General features: G+C 38.8%; 1 protein-coding gene across 1 annotated transcript in view; it reads right to left on the bottom strand.

Moving 5' to 3' along the window:
* The window catches only part of LOC126869672 (protein madd-4), a 251,061-nt gene that overhangs the window by 149,212 nt on the left and 87,261 nt on the right, over positions 1–14,588 (bottom strand). The window contains exon 2 of the mRNA XM_050626515.1: positions 5,484–5,498. Coding sequence (XP_050482472.1) covers positions 5,484–5,498 — 15 coding nt within the window. The remainder of the gene's footprint in view (positions 1–5,483; positions 5,499–14,588) is intronic.

Here is a 14,588-nt window from a genome sequence, read left to right as displayed (position 1 = left end):
ATACTTTGGAGATGTTCAATTAATAAATAATAAGTAGCGTTAGACACGTTTTCCGGTGTTCGACTCGTACGCTCTAGGATAATTTATTTAGCGCGACGGTTGCGTGCGAGGGAATAAATTAAATCGAATTTAGGGTAAACGGGGAAGTTGGAACACTCGCAGAATCCTCGAATGTAAAAGCTATCGTGTGTTTGATGAACTGCTCCTGAATATTTGCGTGAATTTTCTCTGGGCGATAAATTCGTACCAGACAAGAAACCAACCCCCTCGTTCGTTTCATGCTTTTAAAGAAATCGCCTGCGCAGATTTATATCAATTTTATGTATTAATGTATAATATAAGTATCCGAAGGAATTTAGGAACAAGAACATATCAGGCTTACAATTTTTAAGTCCTAAAAGAAGCACCAGCTTCTTAAGCTTAATTAAATGTTTATAATTTAATCTAATGTTCTCTGCAATTTCAATCGATAGAAGATGGACGAATTTCTTAATCATGAATATTTATTATAACGACTTTAAAAAGACTAAATGTACAATCTCGTGACTTTTAAATTACGAGAAATCATCGATTACATGTTTATAATTTCTTACTGCAATTTCGACTGATAAAGTATAGATGAATTTTGTGTACTAATTACTACGATTTAAATGTCATAATACCTTACCAAGGAAATACAACTTCGCTATATTTGAATGTTAAAACAATTTACTTCTTCCATTGACAAAGAATCGGCGAATTTTATACATTAAGCGTTTTAGATTTACATAAGCGTTTAAGAATAAAAAATTACAGTTTCATAATATCTAAATAGTGAGAAAATTCACCGTTTCGATAGATAGAGACTAATTTAATGTATTAAATCCTCAAACTTCAATATATCATAACCTGTCTAAGAATAAAATGGATCACGACTTGACGATTTTTAAATCCTAAGAAAACATCGATGACTAGATGTTCTTACTTCTTACTGCGATTTCGATCGATAGAGAATGGCCAAAGGTGTCTCGAAACGGTGAAGGACTTTTTGCGAAAATTAACAGGCACCAAGGCGCTTGTTTTTGGGCCAAGCCTTGGGAAGAGAAACTGCCGAATTTGCATTCGAGCCTGCCGTTTCGTTCGAACGCGTGCTGTAGATATGAACGTCCGAGAAACAATGGGGGAAAGGAGGAGAATGGTACCGGCAGAGGTATCGGGAACGATATTAAAGAGGAAGACCTCTAATGATACGGTGCTGCGACGCGAATGGCTAATAAAGGAAACGTCGAATAAGTTTCGTTACTCTTAAGTGGTACACAGGACCTCTGCTAGCGTAATTTTTGCCGTGCATCGAACGTAATTTGATATCTTAATAATCTTAACCCTTGTACCCACGCCGTATTTATACGGATCGAGCTATTAATAAAAAGCAGACCGATGTATCTTTATTAACTTTAATTAGGACGTCGTATACCTCGAGACTGTTGTAAGACGCACAGGTAATTCAATATCTCGATTTTTTAATCATAAAATTCTCTAATTGTTCTAATTGTTGTCGAATTACCAATTTGATTAATTGCATTGATGAAGAGAATGTCAAGTAGTTACCTATAATATCTATTTATGTATTATTTGCTTCATTTCCTGTTTTTAGGAGTTTAGGTAGGAATCCTCAAATTTAATATGTCCTATTTGCTTCTGTTTTTTCAATTCGATGCTGGGGAAACGATCACATAAAATTTTGTTAATTTCAACTGAATTATATTGTTTTCCGACTTTATTCAATCTCTTAAGAAACATAATAAAAAGCATAATAAAAAGCAAATGCCCGACTGTAAAAAGAATCGTTAAATATTGGAAAAATTAAAAAGGTAGATTAGAAAAAAATCATAAACTACGTATATCGATATTACGATTCCATACTCACGCGAACTCAATTCATGCTCGTAACTGCTTACTTGGTTCTTTGTTTTCTCAAATTTGCAAATAGTAAAATAATCGCTCCTACTTTCCTTATTTTCGCGTGGTTTATATTGCCCTTCATATGCGTTACATTCATAAAATATCAATCTCCTTGAGACTATCGAATGAACAGAATAATATATCACAGAAGCTTAAAAAGTCTATCGCAAAATATGTAAATACTGCTGCGCAGGTTTTGCACAGTAAACCAAGTCGTAGCGGGCTATATACCTCGGAACTTACGCGTCAGGAAAACCACGAGAATCGTCCGGCCAAAATCCATCCCGCTTAACCGCGAATGACCGAGAAAACGAGGAACAAGAATAAACAATGTGGCAGTGACCAATGGCTAGTGAAAGGGCGAGAAGGATCGGGCGTAAGCGGCGGTCATGCGTGAAGCAATCGAGCCTCTTCTCGGTCAGATTTATCGCGGACTCTCTTCTTTTAGAAGAAACCCTCTTTCCGAATCCTAATACAGACAGGCCGGTCGCATTCTCGATGCACCTTTCTTTGCCGGACGCGTGCGAGAGAATCCGACCCGTTCTCTCGGGCTTTGACGCTTCGTTGGCTTCGACGTTCACGGCGATCCATCGTTGACCGCACAAACCTTCGCCATCGACGAGCCTTTCTGTCTTTCCTTTTTCTCTTATTCCTTCTCTACCGCTCTTGCCAGTATCGCTTTCTTTTCTCTCGACGAAGCGGTAGGGGCTGAAATTCACGTTCGTGATCGAGAACCGTGCGCCAGCAACGAGCTATTTTTAACACTTGGAATACCGATCCCGGAATTGTGCCTCGATTTCTATTCTGTTTTCTAAAAGCGGTGATGTGCCATTTCTGTGATATAGCAGGTGGCACGCTCGCTTCGGATATTTATCCGACTGCTAGAATTTGAGAAGTTAAAGTACTTTAATTCGTTGACGGAAGCTTCTCTGGGATGAAAATAAAAATGCGGGGCGAAATTGATACAGTATATTTCTGTTTCGTTTCTATGTCATATGCGGATCAATCAAAAGGCAGGCAATGGTTTATCGCGTTTAGGTAATTACATAAAATTATATATAAAATCCAGGCGAAGAAATATTACAACCGAGTACTTGTTATATGTTTAAAATATTTTGGAAAGTTTTATAAATTAGATATATAACTATGACGTTTATGATTTATTACGTTTTGAGATATTCAGTTTCAAAGCTTTATTTCGTTAATAAAACCATAATATCGATCGAATACGTTTCAATATAATGTTGTGTAAAGTTTATTGTTAGCGAAGAATGAAATGACGATAAAATATATATAAATTTTAATTTGAATAAAAAATAGTGTAATAATAAAAAATCAATACTGCACGTCCTTTTTCCATTTATCGGATTTCCTCTTGATAGAAAATATTGAAAGAAGATATATGTGTATAATGTTATAATTTAAATGCATAGAAAACCCTACACGTTGTAACGAAGAATTGTAAGAAGTAAAGAACTTAACGTTATAAAAATATATATATATATATATATATATTTTAACGTACGTTTTAACTTTTATAAAGAACAAGGTACAATTACTACAACATTTTTCGCAGTTTTACGGTGTATTTCGTGTCCATATATCGTAAAAGATTTTCAGTGCCTTTCACCTTTGCTCGTTTACACGGAACAGTAGAAATTTCAGTGAAAATTCTGCACGCAAGATCCGTTGTCTATTGTCAAAGACAAAAGACAGATCTTACTATAATTTTGTGACGCATACAAATAACCATTGGACGTACGTTTTAACGTTTTTGGAATGGGAAATCTAATGATCTCGAATGCATCTTTCCAATTATAAATCAAAGATGTTTCATGTTTTGCTTTAAAAGAAACAAATCTTTGCCAACAGTTTTCGAACGCAGTAACACACTCTTGAACGCTCTGTACAGTTTGCGTGTTTTCATATGTGACGAGCAATTGAATGAAAAAGAGCTTTCTATAGAAGTGGCCTTTCTTTTGTTTCGTCCTTCGTGTTTTCTATCCAATCATGGCGATATACATCCGAATCTACAGATTTTAGGAATGCGATAAAAGGGCATTTTTAGAGAAACGCTCATATTTCTAACAACCCTTCATTTCCTAATTAAACAATTTTCTTCACTGTCACTAAGTAGTTTTTATTACATTCTTCCAAGCTGGACAAGAAGAAGGTGGCATATAATAGTAGGAAAATTCCAAGGTAAGTTTAATTTTCACTTGCCCCTACTCTCCAATTAACAGAGTTGATCAATGCGACTTCTGAACGGTTTATGTACCCAAGGAAATTATCAAGCACGTGTAACAGGTACGGCGATCAACATATTAATGGGTAAAACGACTCGTTATCGAAAACTGGCTAGAAATTTTTCCATTAACCCTGGCCAATGCGATTGCAGATGATTAGGAAATTCACTTAAGACGAAGATCACCGTCGTTCGAGATAACTCGAAACCATTGGAGCCTTCCCAATCGCAAGAGGACAGTAACTAACCCTTCGCGAGCCTAGATGTTATCTAGAGTTCCGGAAATTCCTGTATTCTCTGCTCTCGGTCGATGCATCTCTGCAACTCTCTACGACTCAGACCACTCTTTGGCAAACAGGCAAAATGAAGCCTCCTGGCGTCAGCATTTTCGTCTGACCGAGTCTCTTCCTCCACTCCGGCCTCTGTCCAAACGTTGTTCGTGGTTTTTCGAATTAGGCCAATTACCATCGAGCTCGCGAAACAACCCTCGAACTTCCGTCGTTTTGGCTTCTGGAGAACGCTAGAAAACTGGCGTTCTGCTTCATAATTTCCCGATGATTTCCGGCACGAACTCGTATATTTACAACCGAAAGTTGTCGCGTTTACATTCCTATTAACTTTGAATTATTTCACCAACTTCTTATCTCTGCGACGTCGTACGTGGTGCGTGGCCAGACGACGCCGCAAATGGAACAAAAAGACCAACCGGCACGGCTGACTTTATATTTCTGCGAAATTAATGCCGTCGCGGGTCAAACGAATTTTACCTCCTCTGGTTCGCAGAGAATTTCCCTTGCCTGTTGTTTCATAATTAAGATATCTCGCCTTTACGTTTGACCGTATTATCTTCTGAAAAGACTGGAAATTACCGACAAGCAATTATCAGTACGATCATCGAAATAATCTTTCTATCCTGTCGTATTGTATCTTTAAGGCTATTGGACCATTTATTCTTAGAACTTTCGGGGCGTCATTACATGGATTTTGGAGTTTGTTGGATCGAAGTTTGTCTAATTTTACATAATTGACAAGAGGCAATGAATAGATATAACATATACCCTGGAGGAAATGACTATTATCGACAAAGTAAAAAATTTCTAATTGAAAAATTACTAATGCTTATGTGGCCATAAATTTGTTATTTTCTTTTGTCTGCCATTATTATATATATATGTTACTGGTAAAGAATATGAAATCGGTGCAGTACAATGAATGTTCAAGAAATTTATTACTCACGTCATGGTGAGCGGTTATAACCGCATACTCTTGAAAAGTAGAATCGGAATGGAAAACTCACCTGAAGACAGAGCACCTGTAACACAAAGTACACAGCATGTTATTGAAAATACTTCAACTGGAAATTTGTTATCCGAGGTTTACGTCCACAACCATAAGGACACGTGCATTCGTAATCTATAAGTGCATTCCACATCGCTATAACAATTTCTAGAAAAATGCTCGCGCCGTAAACAGGAGAAAAGTAGCCTGGGCAAGTGCTCAGATAAACGCCACTTGACGAATAAAGAGCGCTCAGGGGAGCTCGGTCTCACGGTTTCGGTTATGCAGAGCTTGTAAAGCTCTTTTTCCTTCCCATAAACCGACGCTCTCTTTCGGTCATTGGCATCTTCCGCCATTAAAACTTTAACCCGTGTCTTTCCGCCACGTCAGACGTTCCTTCTTCTTCTTCGTAGAACCATCCGCGTATCCGGATCCAATCGAACGAATAGTCACCGTTATCGGTAAACGATGCTGTAATCTCCGCCGCGAAAGCATCAACGAACATAAAACAAATGGATTCTGTGAGAGCGCGGAGGACGACTTAATGGGGTATTTACGATATTGTTCACCATGGAAACTGCCGGGCCGCGGTTAAGACGAACCACCACAGGTCCTACTATTCCTGTTCTCGATTATTTGGCTTCAGCGGAGAGTTCTGTGGTTGCGATGATTTAATTTGAACTACCGGAGCAATTAAAATTCATTTTTCACGAAACTTTTATAGATTCGCTATATTCCCGGTGATTTACTAAAATGACCAATTTTTAGTTTTTCATAGAAATTGTATAGATTGGGTGCAATGGAATTTTTCAGACTTTCCATGATTTCTCGTAATATGTACGGACGAGGATCGTTCTTCTTATAGCATGTATTGTTCCATACGTCGTTCATTTTAATTCCCTTGATGCAAGTTTCATGCTTTAATTCTCCTAACTTTAATAGATGTCCAATGTAATAATAGTGTCGTAATATAATGATGTCAATTTGAGAATTTCTTACAAATGAAATATATCGTTGGATGAAGTATTGTCTTAGGGATTATATTCAACAGCTTTACCTCGATAGTAATTGTTTCTTGATCTAGCGATAGAAGATAATTAAACGATTCGTATAATGGGAAATAGTTAAGAAGAAAAATTTACGCGATGAAGAGTTTCAAAAAAGCTATACCATTTCTGTACACTCACAGGGTGTATTTTCTAAGAAACACTTTGTTTTTTATCGTCAGTTGTACTTCAGAACAAAATAGAACGACTAGCTTGTTAAAAACAGTGCTACGCTTCTTGTCCAGGAGACTCAAGCATATACATCCAGTAATTAAAGTAATTAAAAAATTGAACAACGACTTCGAGTTGGTCTTACTAATTCCCATAAAAAATGTCTGCTTTCAACGATAATATAATTATATCGAGAATTCTTTCTACCAGTTCAAAAGAAAAAACCAGGAAGATATAAATCTCGATTACTGCACTCTTCTGATCGACACCTCGTGGAGAACGTGTCTTACGTAATTTGATATACATAATTATACAGATGAAGGAACTGGATAAAATTACCTGGCACGCCTTCAATTGGCTACCTGAGAAAGGAACGACATTTACCGATACTTTCTCGTGTAAGTATCGTTACACGCTTCTCGCACTTCTTTAAATTTCATCGTGAACAGAATAAAACCGTGCGTAGAAAGCAAACTCAAAACACGCAGTTTGTCGATCTAAAATAGCGACGAACTTCGATAAATGCTGCTCGAACTATTCCCTCCGCGATCACGACGAATGTCGCGAGAACTCGCTGTCACGCGTCATCGCGGGATCTCCGCAATTTCACATGTGGAATGTAATCTTCCATCGAACCTTATTCCCCGTTGATCGGCTTTTTCCCCCCGCGTCCGTGACTTCTCTCGGTCGCGACAGCATTTCCATATGGCGAAAATTCGCTAGTATTTCCCTGACGTTTCGTCGCTAGAATATGAGGGAAATAATTTGGCAATATTCGCTTGTTGCGACGCCGTTTTCGCACGACGACTCGTCCAATTCTTTTGTGCCAACCAGGGCAAATAAATATGTTTATATGTATAAACTAAATATGTTTATAAAAGTCTATTTAAATTTGAAGCAAATGGAGAATAAGCCGTTCATGTATGCTGTCCGCCACCTACTTTTTCTGTTGCATTCTATATTTTTATCTTGGTTAACTCAAATACGTTGATGCTAATTAAATCGTGGATCACAATTTTCCCTTGTGATTACTTTATTTACAAACATATGCATATAACGTTCTCTATCTAAACATGGAGCTGGTATCAACTTTCGATGATATATCACACTTATCGACATGATAAAAGTTTACCTTCGGATAAGCGAATTCAATCAGCGGAAGTTCATTGAATCGAGTGTGTACTAACATTTCGTTTCAACGAATGCAGGATTCGAATACACGAGCTTGCGCTGTAATAAGTAAAATCGAATATTCGCTAAATACACGTTTCTAATTTATGCTATTACGCTACCTCCGTATTGACCAGAATTGGTCACGATCAGTTCGCGAATATTTATCATCGATTTATAGAAAGTAGTACAGGATCATTCATCCGTATCGAACAAACAGAGAATTCCCTTTGATGTATCGACGCGACATTCCAATTGCTCGTAAATACTCGTAATTGTTCACAATTGTTTTCTATTTGTACAAACTTGGCGCTTCCACTGAAGCAGGCGATGAACAAACATTGGTAAATATTTGTAAATATTCGCAGATATTTTAGTAGGTTCTCGATGTGATATTGATTATGAGATACGCATAATGTAATACACATGACATTTACTTTATACCGTTAATACGAGCGAAAGGCGAAGATTTGCAAAGACATTGGAGGCGAGGAAGCGGTCGCGTATGTCGGTCAGCCAGAGCGAAAACAATTTACAGAAATTTCTTTGGTCGCGTGCCACTGGCAGCGGCTCAATATGGCGCTCACGATATAAATCACCGCGCGCTCGGACCTCTTCCGGGTCTAAGTAGAAACGGCGAAATGGGCTGTGTTTTAACCGAGCAAATAACCAGCGATGCTGCTCGCCGCTCGTTATAAGCGGAGAAAGACCGCGTACGCTCGTTTGCGAAAATGCTCGGAAACTCTCGAGACGAACAATCATTTTTTCCCCTCTTCTTCCTTTTTCCTAACTTTCCTCTATTTTTGTCTTCCCTTTTATCCCTTTTTCCCCTTTTTTTTCTTTTTTTTCTTTTTCGAAAACATGGATCACTTTCATGGCCATTGCCACTCGAACAATTCGTTCACTGAATCATCGCCCGAAGAGTCACTTTGTCGGATAAAAAGGAGAAAATTCTCCGGTCGTGAATCGAAATTATTCATTTAATGTGCGATGAGAACGTTTTCGTGTTCGAGGGCATTCCGAAGGAGGCTCGTCGTCGGTCGTTTGTTCCTGAACACGCCCGCAGAAAGTTTTACGGGGAGAGCGGCCTGCTAATGGGGTAAAGCGAGCCACTTTTATGCCGCTTCTCCAGCTGGCCAGAGAATAAATATCAGAAATTGATCGAGTTGCGGGTCTTCCTGGTTCTACTGCGTTTTCGCTTATGGCTTCCGAGAAATTTTGATTTTTATAGCTGTGACTAATTTGTTTTAAAATGTTCTAGGACGTTAATGTATGTAATGTTATTTCAAAACACGTATAATTATTCGAAAGACACCAGAAGTCGATCGGTATCGAGTAATTGGATAACTCATTGACATTTACATTTATTTTTTCTTCATAGAACGTTGTTTGAATGATCGTAAACGGTCCCATATAATAATAAATTAAATCAAACTTCGCAATAAGTTGAACGAAGTTCTCTGTATATCTCTCGGCGGGATGCCAATGATCGAGTAACATTTCACGTCACATCGTTTTACACGAAGATCGACAAGAGATAATTGGGTAAAAAAGTTTGTACTTTAAAACGACACTCTGTTACCATTTCGCCCCTAGAAAATTCTCACGAAGTTTTCATATAATTGCATAATATATATCTACAGCATCTACAGGGCAAGAAAGAAATCATCCCGAACTTTTTGTTGGATGGCAAAACCGTTTTCAATACAGACTACGTTAACCGCAGTTCAAACATCTGTTAATTAAGCGCGATTCGATATTTTGCGAAAAGAATCTCAACGGATTCCAATGTAACGCGCGAAACGAAAAAGTTGGACGATGGAGGTCGGTTGGGTCGCGATCCACTTTGAAAACTGCGGACTATTAGTAAAGCGATTTACCGATCCAATCAGAATATCCATCACACGGCTCGGGGATTATAATATAATTTCGATCCATCAGCTGGATAATATCGACGGGTTGCTCTCTCTCCCGCTCGCTCATCGACTGATCGGTGATTCGATATTTCTTGCACGAAACGCCGCGACTGATACCACCCTTCTCGTCTCTTCCCGACAATTTCTCTATCCTCGAATTTATGTCGTCGTATGAGGCCAGAATTAAAGTCGCGATTCGTTCGTTTAGAGGGATAAGCAAATCCAAGGCGATCGGTGCTCTCGAAGAGATTTTTCTGGAGATCACGATCTCTCGTGCCTCGCGTCCCTTTGTGGGATATCTTAAACTTTGCACACGATCGTTTCAACGAAACGTGCCAGTAGTAGAGGCAAAAATCTCTTTCACGTAATCTATGATAATGGTACGTTTGCTACAATTTATGTAGCGATCTACATGATAGATAATAGCTGATTTATTAATTTTCAGGAAATGAATGTCGTTTTTATGAACACCACCGTGGAAAGGGTGACATTTTTGAAGGGTGATTTCAGTTCTGTAAGCACGTCTTTTTGAAAAGTTTCATTACGCCAGAAAGATCGCGATCTACGCGCTGTATAACGACTGATTTATTCATTTCGAGGGAACGAATATTTTTTTATTAACATCGCCGTAGGAACGGAACTATAGAGGGTGGTTAAGATTTGTCAAGTACGCGTATGAAGTAGAGTGTCTTTTTATGAGTAAACAGTGCGTGCTGAATGAGAGATTTTCCAGGAAAAACTCAAACGGAGCAATTTTATTAAAAACGGACGAAAAGCCTGTATATCCATTTTTTTCGAAACTTCAAAGGACGCCAGAAAGAGGATCTTTCCCTGGTTACTGCACGGCAATCGGCATAGATTGTTGGACGATTTTTCGTCCAGATTTCGTATAGAAATAATAGTAAAACGCGTGCAGCTACGCGTTCATGGCGTAAAACGATTATGGAGAAACGTAGAGAAAGAAGATGGCAATAAAGCGAGTTTTATCTCCCAACTAGCTTGTAGGAAAACAATTTTGCGTGGGCAGGTAGGTGCTCGACCCTGATTACGATACAAGCATAACACCGCGCTTACATGAATGGCTCGTACGAGGAAACGACTGTCGGAGCAGAGTTCGAATCGATAAGTCGATTCGAATATAACCAACAACCTATGTATAATGCGCCGTCGCGGCTAACCGGCCGTAAACGTTCAACTATCTTAAAATCCGTTAATTTTACGCCCTAAATATTCGACAGCTTATTTTCTCCCGCGCGTGTTCCTACGGAGACTCGTTGTGCTAACGAAGGATAAAAAAGAAAGGAAGTGAAACAAACAAAAAAGCGAGCGGAAGAAAGAAAAGGAAAGAAGTGGAAAAAGGGAAGATGGGAGAAAAAAATTGATCGTGGTAGTTTCAAGGTGGCTCGCGGAAATCGTTCGTCGATTTTTAGATCGGCAGAAAACTATCCCGAGCATTCGCGTTTTAATTAAATTTCTCGACCAACGGGTACCAGCAAATCCTTTATTTTTCCTCCTCACGGACTAAAACTATCCTGCTATGGTGTTTGGATTATTATGCGAATTATTTTCACCAACTTCCGGATGTTCTGTCCCCGTGGATAGAGAAAAAGTTGCAAGAGAAACAGAAACGCGTCCACGCGGACAGAAAAGGGAAGGAATCCGCGTTGCACGTGGCACAACTCTTTTAATTAAATATAAATTATATAATCGGGCCGCTTCGGCTAGCTTGGCTCGGGGTTCGGTGAACTTTTCGCACTGTAAAACCTTTTGCGAGAGACATTTATAAACGAACACGACGCGACGTGGCTTTTATACGCGATCGCGTAAATGTCGTCAGCCAAGAGAGTAATAAGTTCAATGTAGAAATACGAGCCGACGAATCATTAGCGAGAAGTATTAAAACAAGCTATGGGGAAGATACCATTTTGGTTGTCGGACGAGTGGACTGCCTAAAATGTTCGACACATATATATTTGAATAATGCTCGAGTAAAGATTAGTTTCAACATTTAGACCGACAATTAGGTTTAATGGAAGTTAACTTGATCTTCCAATCCCATGGATTTAATAATTTCACCACATGAATTCATTTCGTCTTTTCAATGTAAATATAAGCCAGGCGCTTCTAGTGTAAAATTCAATTACTTCTAATTTGAACACAGAACTTCAGTATTAAAATTCTGTATATTGTAATTTCGGGTAATATTGATGATTTATTTACAATGAATGGATTGTACAGATGTTGATTAAACAGAAGAACGATGATTGTTTAACGCGAACTGATCACAATAACGTACTATAATCTAGACAACTCAATAGTTAATTTGCAACTCTCGTCACAACGGATCCAACGTTCTCTCTCTCACGCGGACCACACTCTCACGACAACCGCTAGTGTCACGACCGGCATACTTCAAATCCGACGGACTGACGATAGAGATAAAGATGTGGCGGCACTCGGCGACAATGTATATCGCTGAAGTGCCTAATGAACCATCAACATCCCAACGGTCCTTCCACCGAAGGTTCTAGAAGAAAGAGCACGTGGCAACGATCGCGGACGCCTAGCAAATGCATGGACGGTGGGGATGTTGAGGGATGACAAAAGAAAGTAATCGGATCCGATCGAAAGTAAAATCATAAGAGTCAGTCTTAGAAAGTCACGCCTAGAGTTCGGAAGTAGATTGTAAAGTGTATTGATGTTAGAAAAAAAATAAAGTTTTCTTTTTTTATTTTTCACCTCAAATTCCATTTTTATTTTGTTATTTTACGTGACACTAGCAACGCTATCTCGACAATGCAACTCGCACTCTCTCTGACTTCTCGATTCACACTCTCTGGCTTCTCCACTGACACTGACTGTTCTAGCATCCCTTCGTCTTTTCTTAGGCCCACCACGCACGTGTTCTGCAAACACTCGCGTTGAGATACGTATAATTTTCTGTGCTGAACTGGGTTAAATGCGTAGTAGAGGTACTTGTATGTGGGTATCGGTGTGTGGAGGTATGTGTGTGCGCGGCATCTCGAAAACAGACGAATGTAAACTATTCAGCCGGTTAACAGTGCTGAGACGCGTGCAAGTGTGTATCGATGAATATATAACTATTTTAATATTAATTCCAAGTGTAAATTTAGTGTTCCTGTAACGTTATTTCGGCTCATTAAATCAAGATCAAAGATCCACAATTCTCAACAACACGTGGTCAGGCTCACGTAGGCCTTTTCTACGAAACTATTCGATCGAAGGATCGACGACACATTGATTATTTTTTATGCTTTACCCGATATCTCTTAGGCCTTTTTGTCCACGATACTACAATATTACAGCATAGTTATATTTGCAAGGACTAAAATAGATCTGATTGACACTGATTAGTCGTTAGCAATTTTTAGTAGCGTAATTATAGAAATTTCCTGTTAATAAACGATCCCGTTAACAGGTTGATTGGTCCAAAATCGATTCCATATATTCTCCATTCATAAAAAGAACACAGAGAAAAACCGATCATCGTTCAGTTCCATTCGATAATTTCCATAAGAACTTCATCTGCGTATAAAGTAAGAGAGGCATCTGGAATAGAAACATATCGCCGACTATCAGGAAGAACGAATCCTCTCTACGATTCAAACACTTTCTGCAGAGTTGTCCGCTTTTCGCTAAACACACGCCACTCGACACAACTTTCCCATTGAGCGTCAGCCGCGAGCGTTACGTTGCACGCAAAGTGAAAAAAGAAAAAAAAAGTGTACCGGAAGAAACAAAATAAAAGAAAAAAGAGGGGGTTGAGAGAAACAAAAAGGAAGCAGAGAAAAGAGAAATCCAGCGCATACAAGCTTTCTCAACCAAGATACAAAGAAATCTCGTTTACTCGAACTCTGCTCTGCATCCTCGCGGGCCGGAAGACAAAGGCAGGATAACGTTTCGCCGCGAAAAAGCGGCACGGTCGATCCTTTAAAGCGGACGTGCGGAAACGTTCTACGGTACCCCTTCCAACGTTTTCAACTATATTCTCGACATTCCGGCTCTTTTATTCTATGCGATCGTCACGGTTGTCGTACGCGAGCGAAATTAAATCCCCGGTTACCCGGTTACTCGGTGTGCCTTGCCAACCCGCACAACGAATCGTCCCGCTAATCAAATGACAGATACTCGATAGTTCGATATTTTTTAATGAATCCGATGGAGATGCCCGCAGCGATACGTTTCCATCTGAACTCTGGATTCTTGTCGACGTTCTCCCAATCATATATCTACATATATTCACTTGCAGTGGTAATGAATCGAATTATTCCGTGCATCGATATCCGGTTCACGTTCCCCGATACCGTTTGCAATCAGTTTCATTGGTAACCAGATCGTACTAGGATTGGTAATAAAACGCTCTGAAAATCTTTCAGTTCGTTTCTGACGTCGAAGGGAAGGCAGTTGCGTTGAAACGGTGGCTCAAGAAAGTATTTAGAACAATTATCGTTAGACTGTAGATTTTTATCCATACATAGGAAATTTGAAAATGTACAGAATGCGCATAATACGAAAAAAATGCACGAAATAAGCAAACCATACTCTATATAATATTTGGTAGGTAAATCAATTTTCTACCGAGATTCTGTTTTCTTAATTATAATGTATTTTGTGAAATGTGATTTTGTATAAAGATCTACAGTCTAATTATTATGGAAAATTTGCGTCCATATTGTATGTGTTATATATAATAAAACATTTTTTTAACACTCTAACAAAACAGGACTGTCGTGATTATACCGGTAAAATTTGAAACCAGTTTGAAGAAATGTATATAAAAGTTACAAGATGTTTATCGTA

This window comes from Bombus huntii, chromosome 9 (assembly GCF_024542735.1).
Source record: "Bombus huntii isolate Logan2020A chromosome 9, iyBomHunt1.1, whole genome shotgun sequence".
Taxonomy (NCBI): domain Eukaryota; kingdom Metazoa; phylum Arthropoda; class Insecta; order Hymenoptera; family Apidae; genus Bombus; species Bombus huntii.
This window is presented reverse-complemented; position numbering and strand designations above follow the sequence as displayed.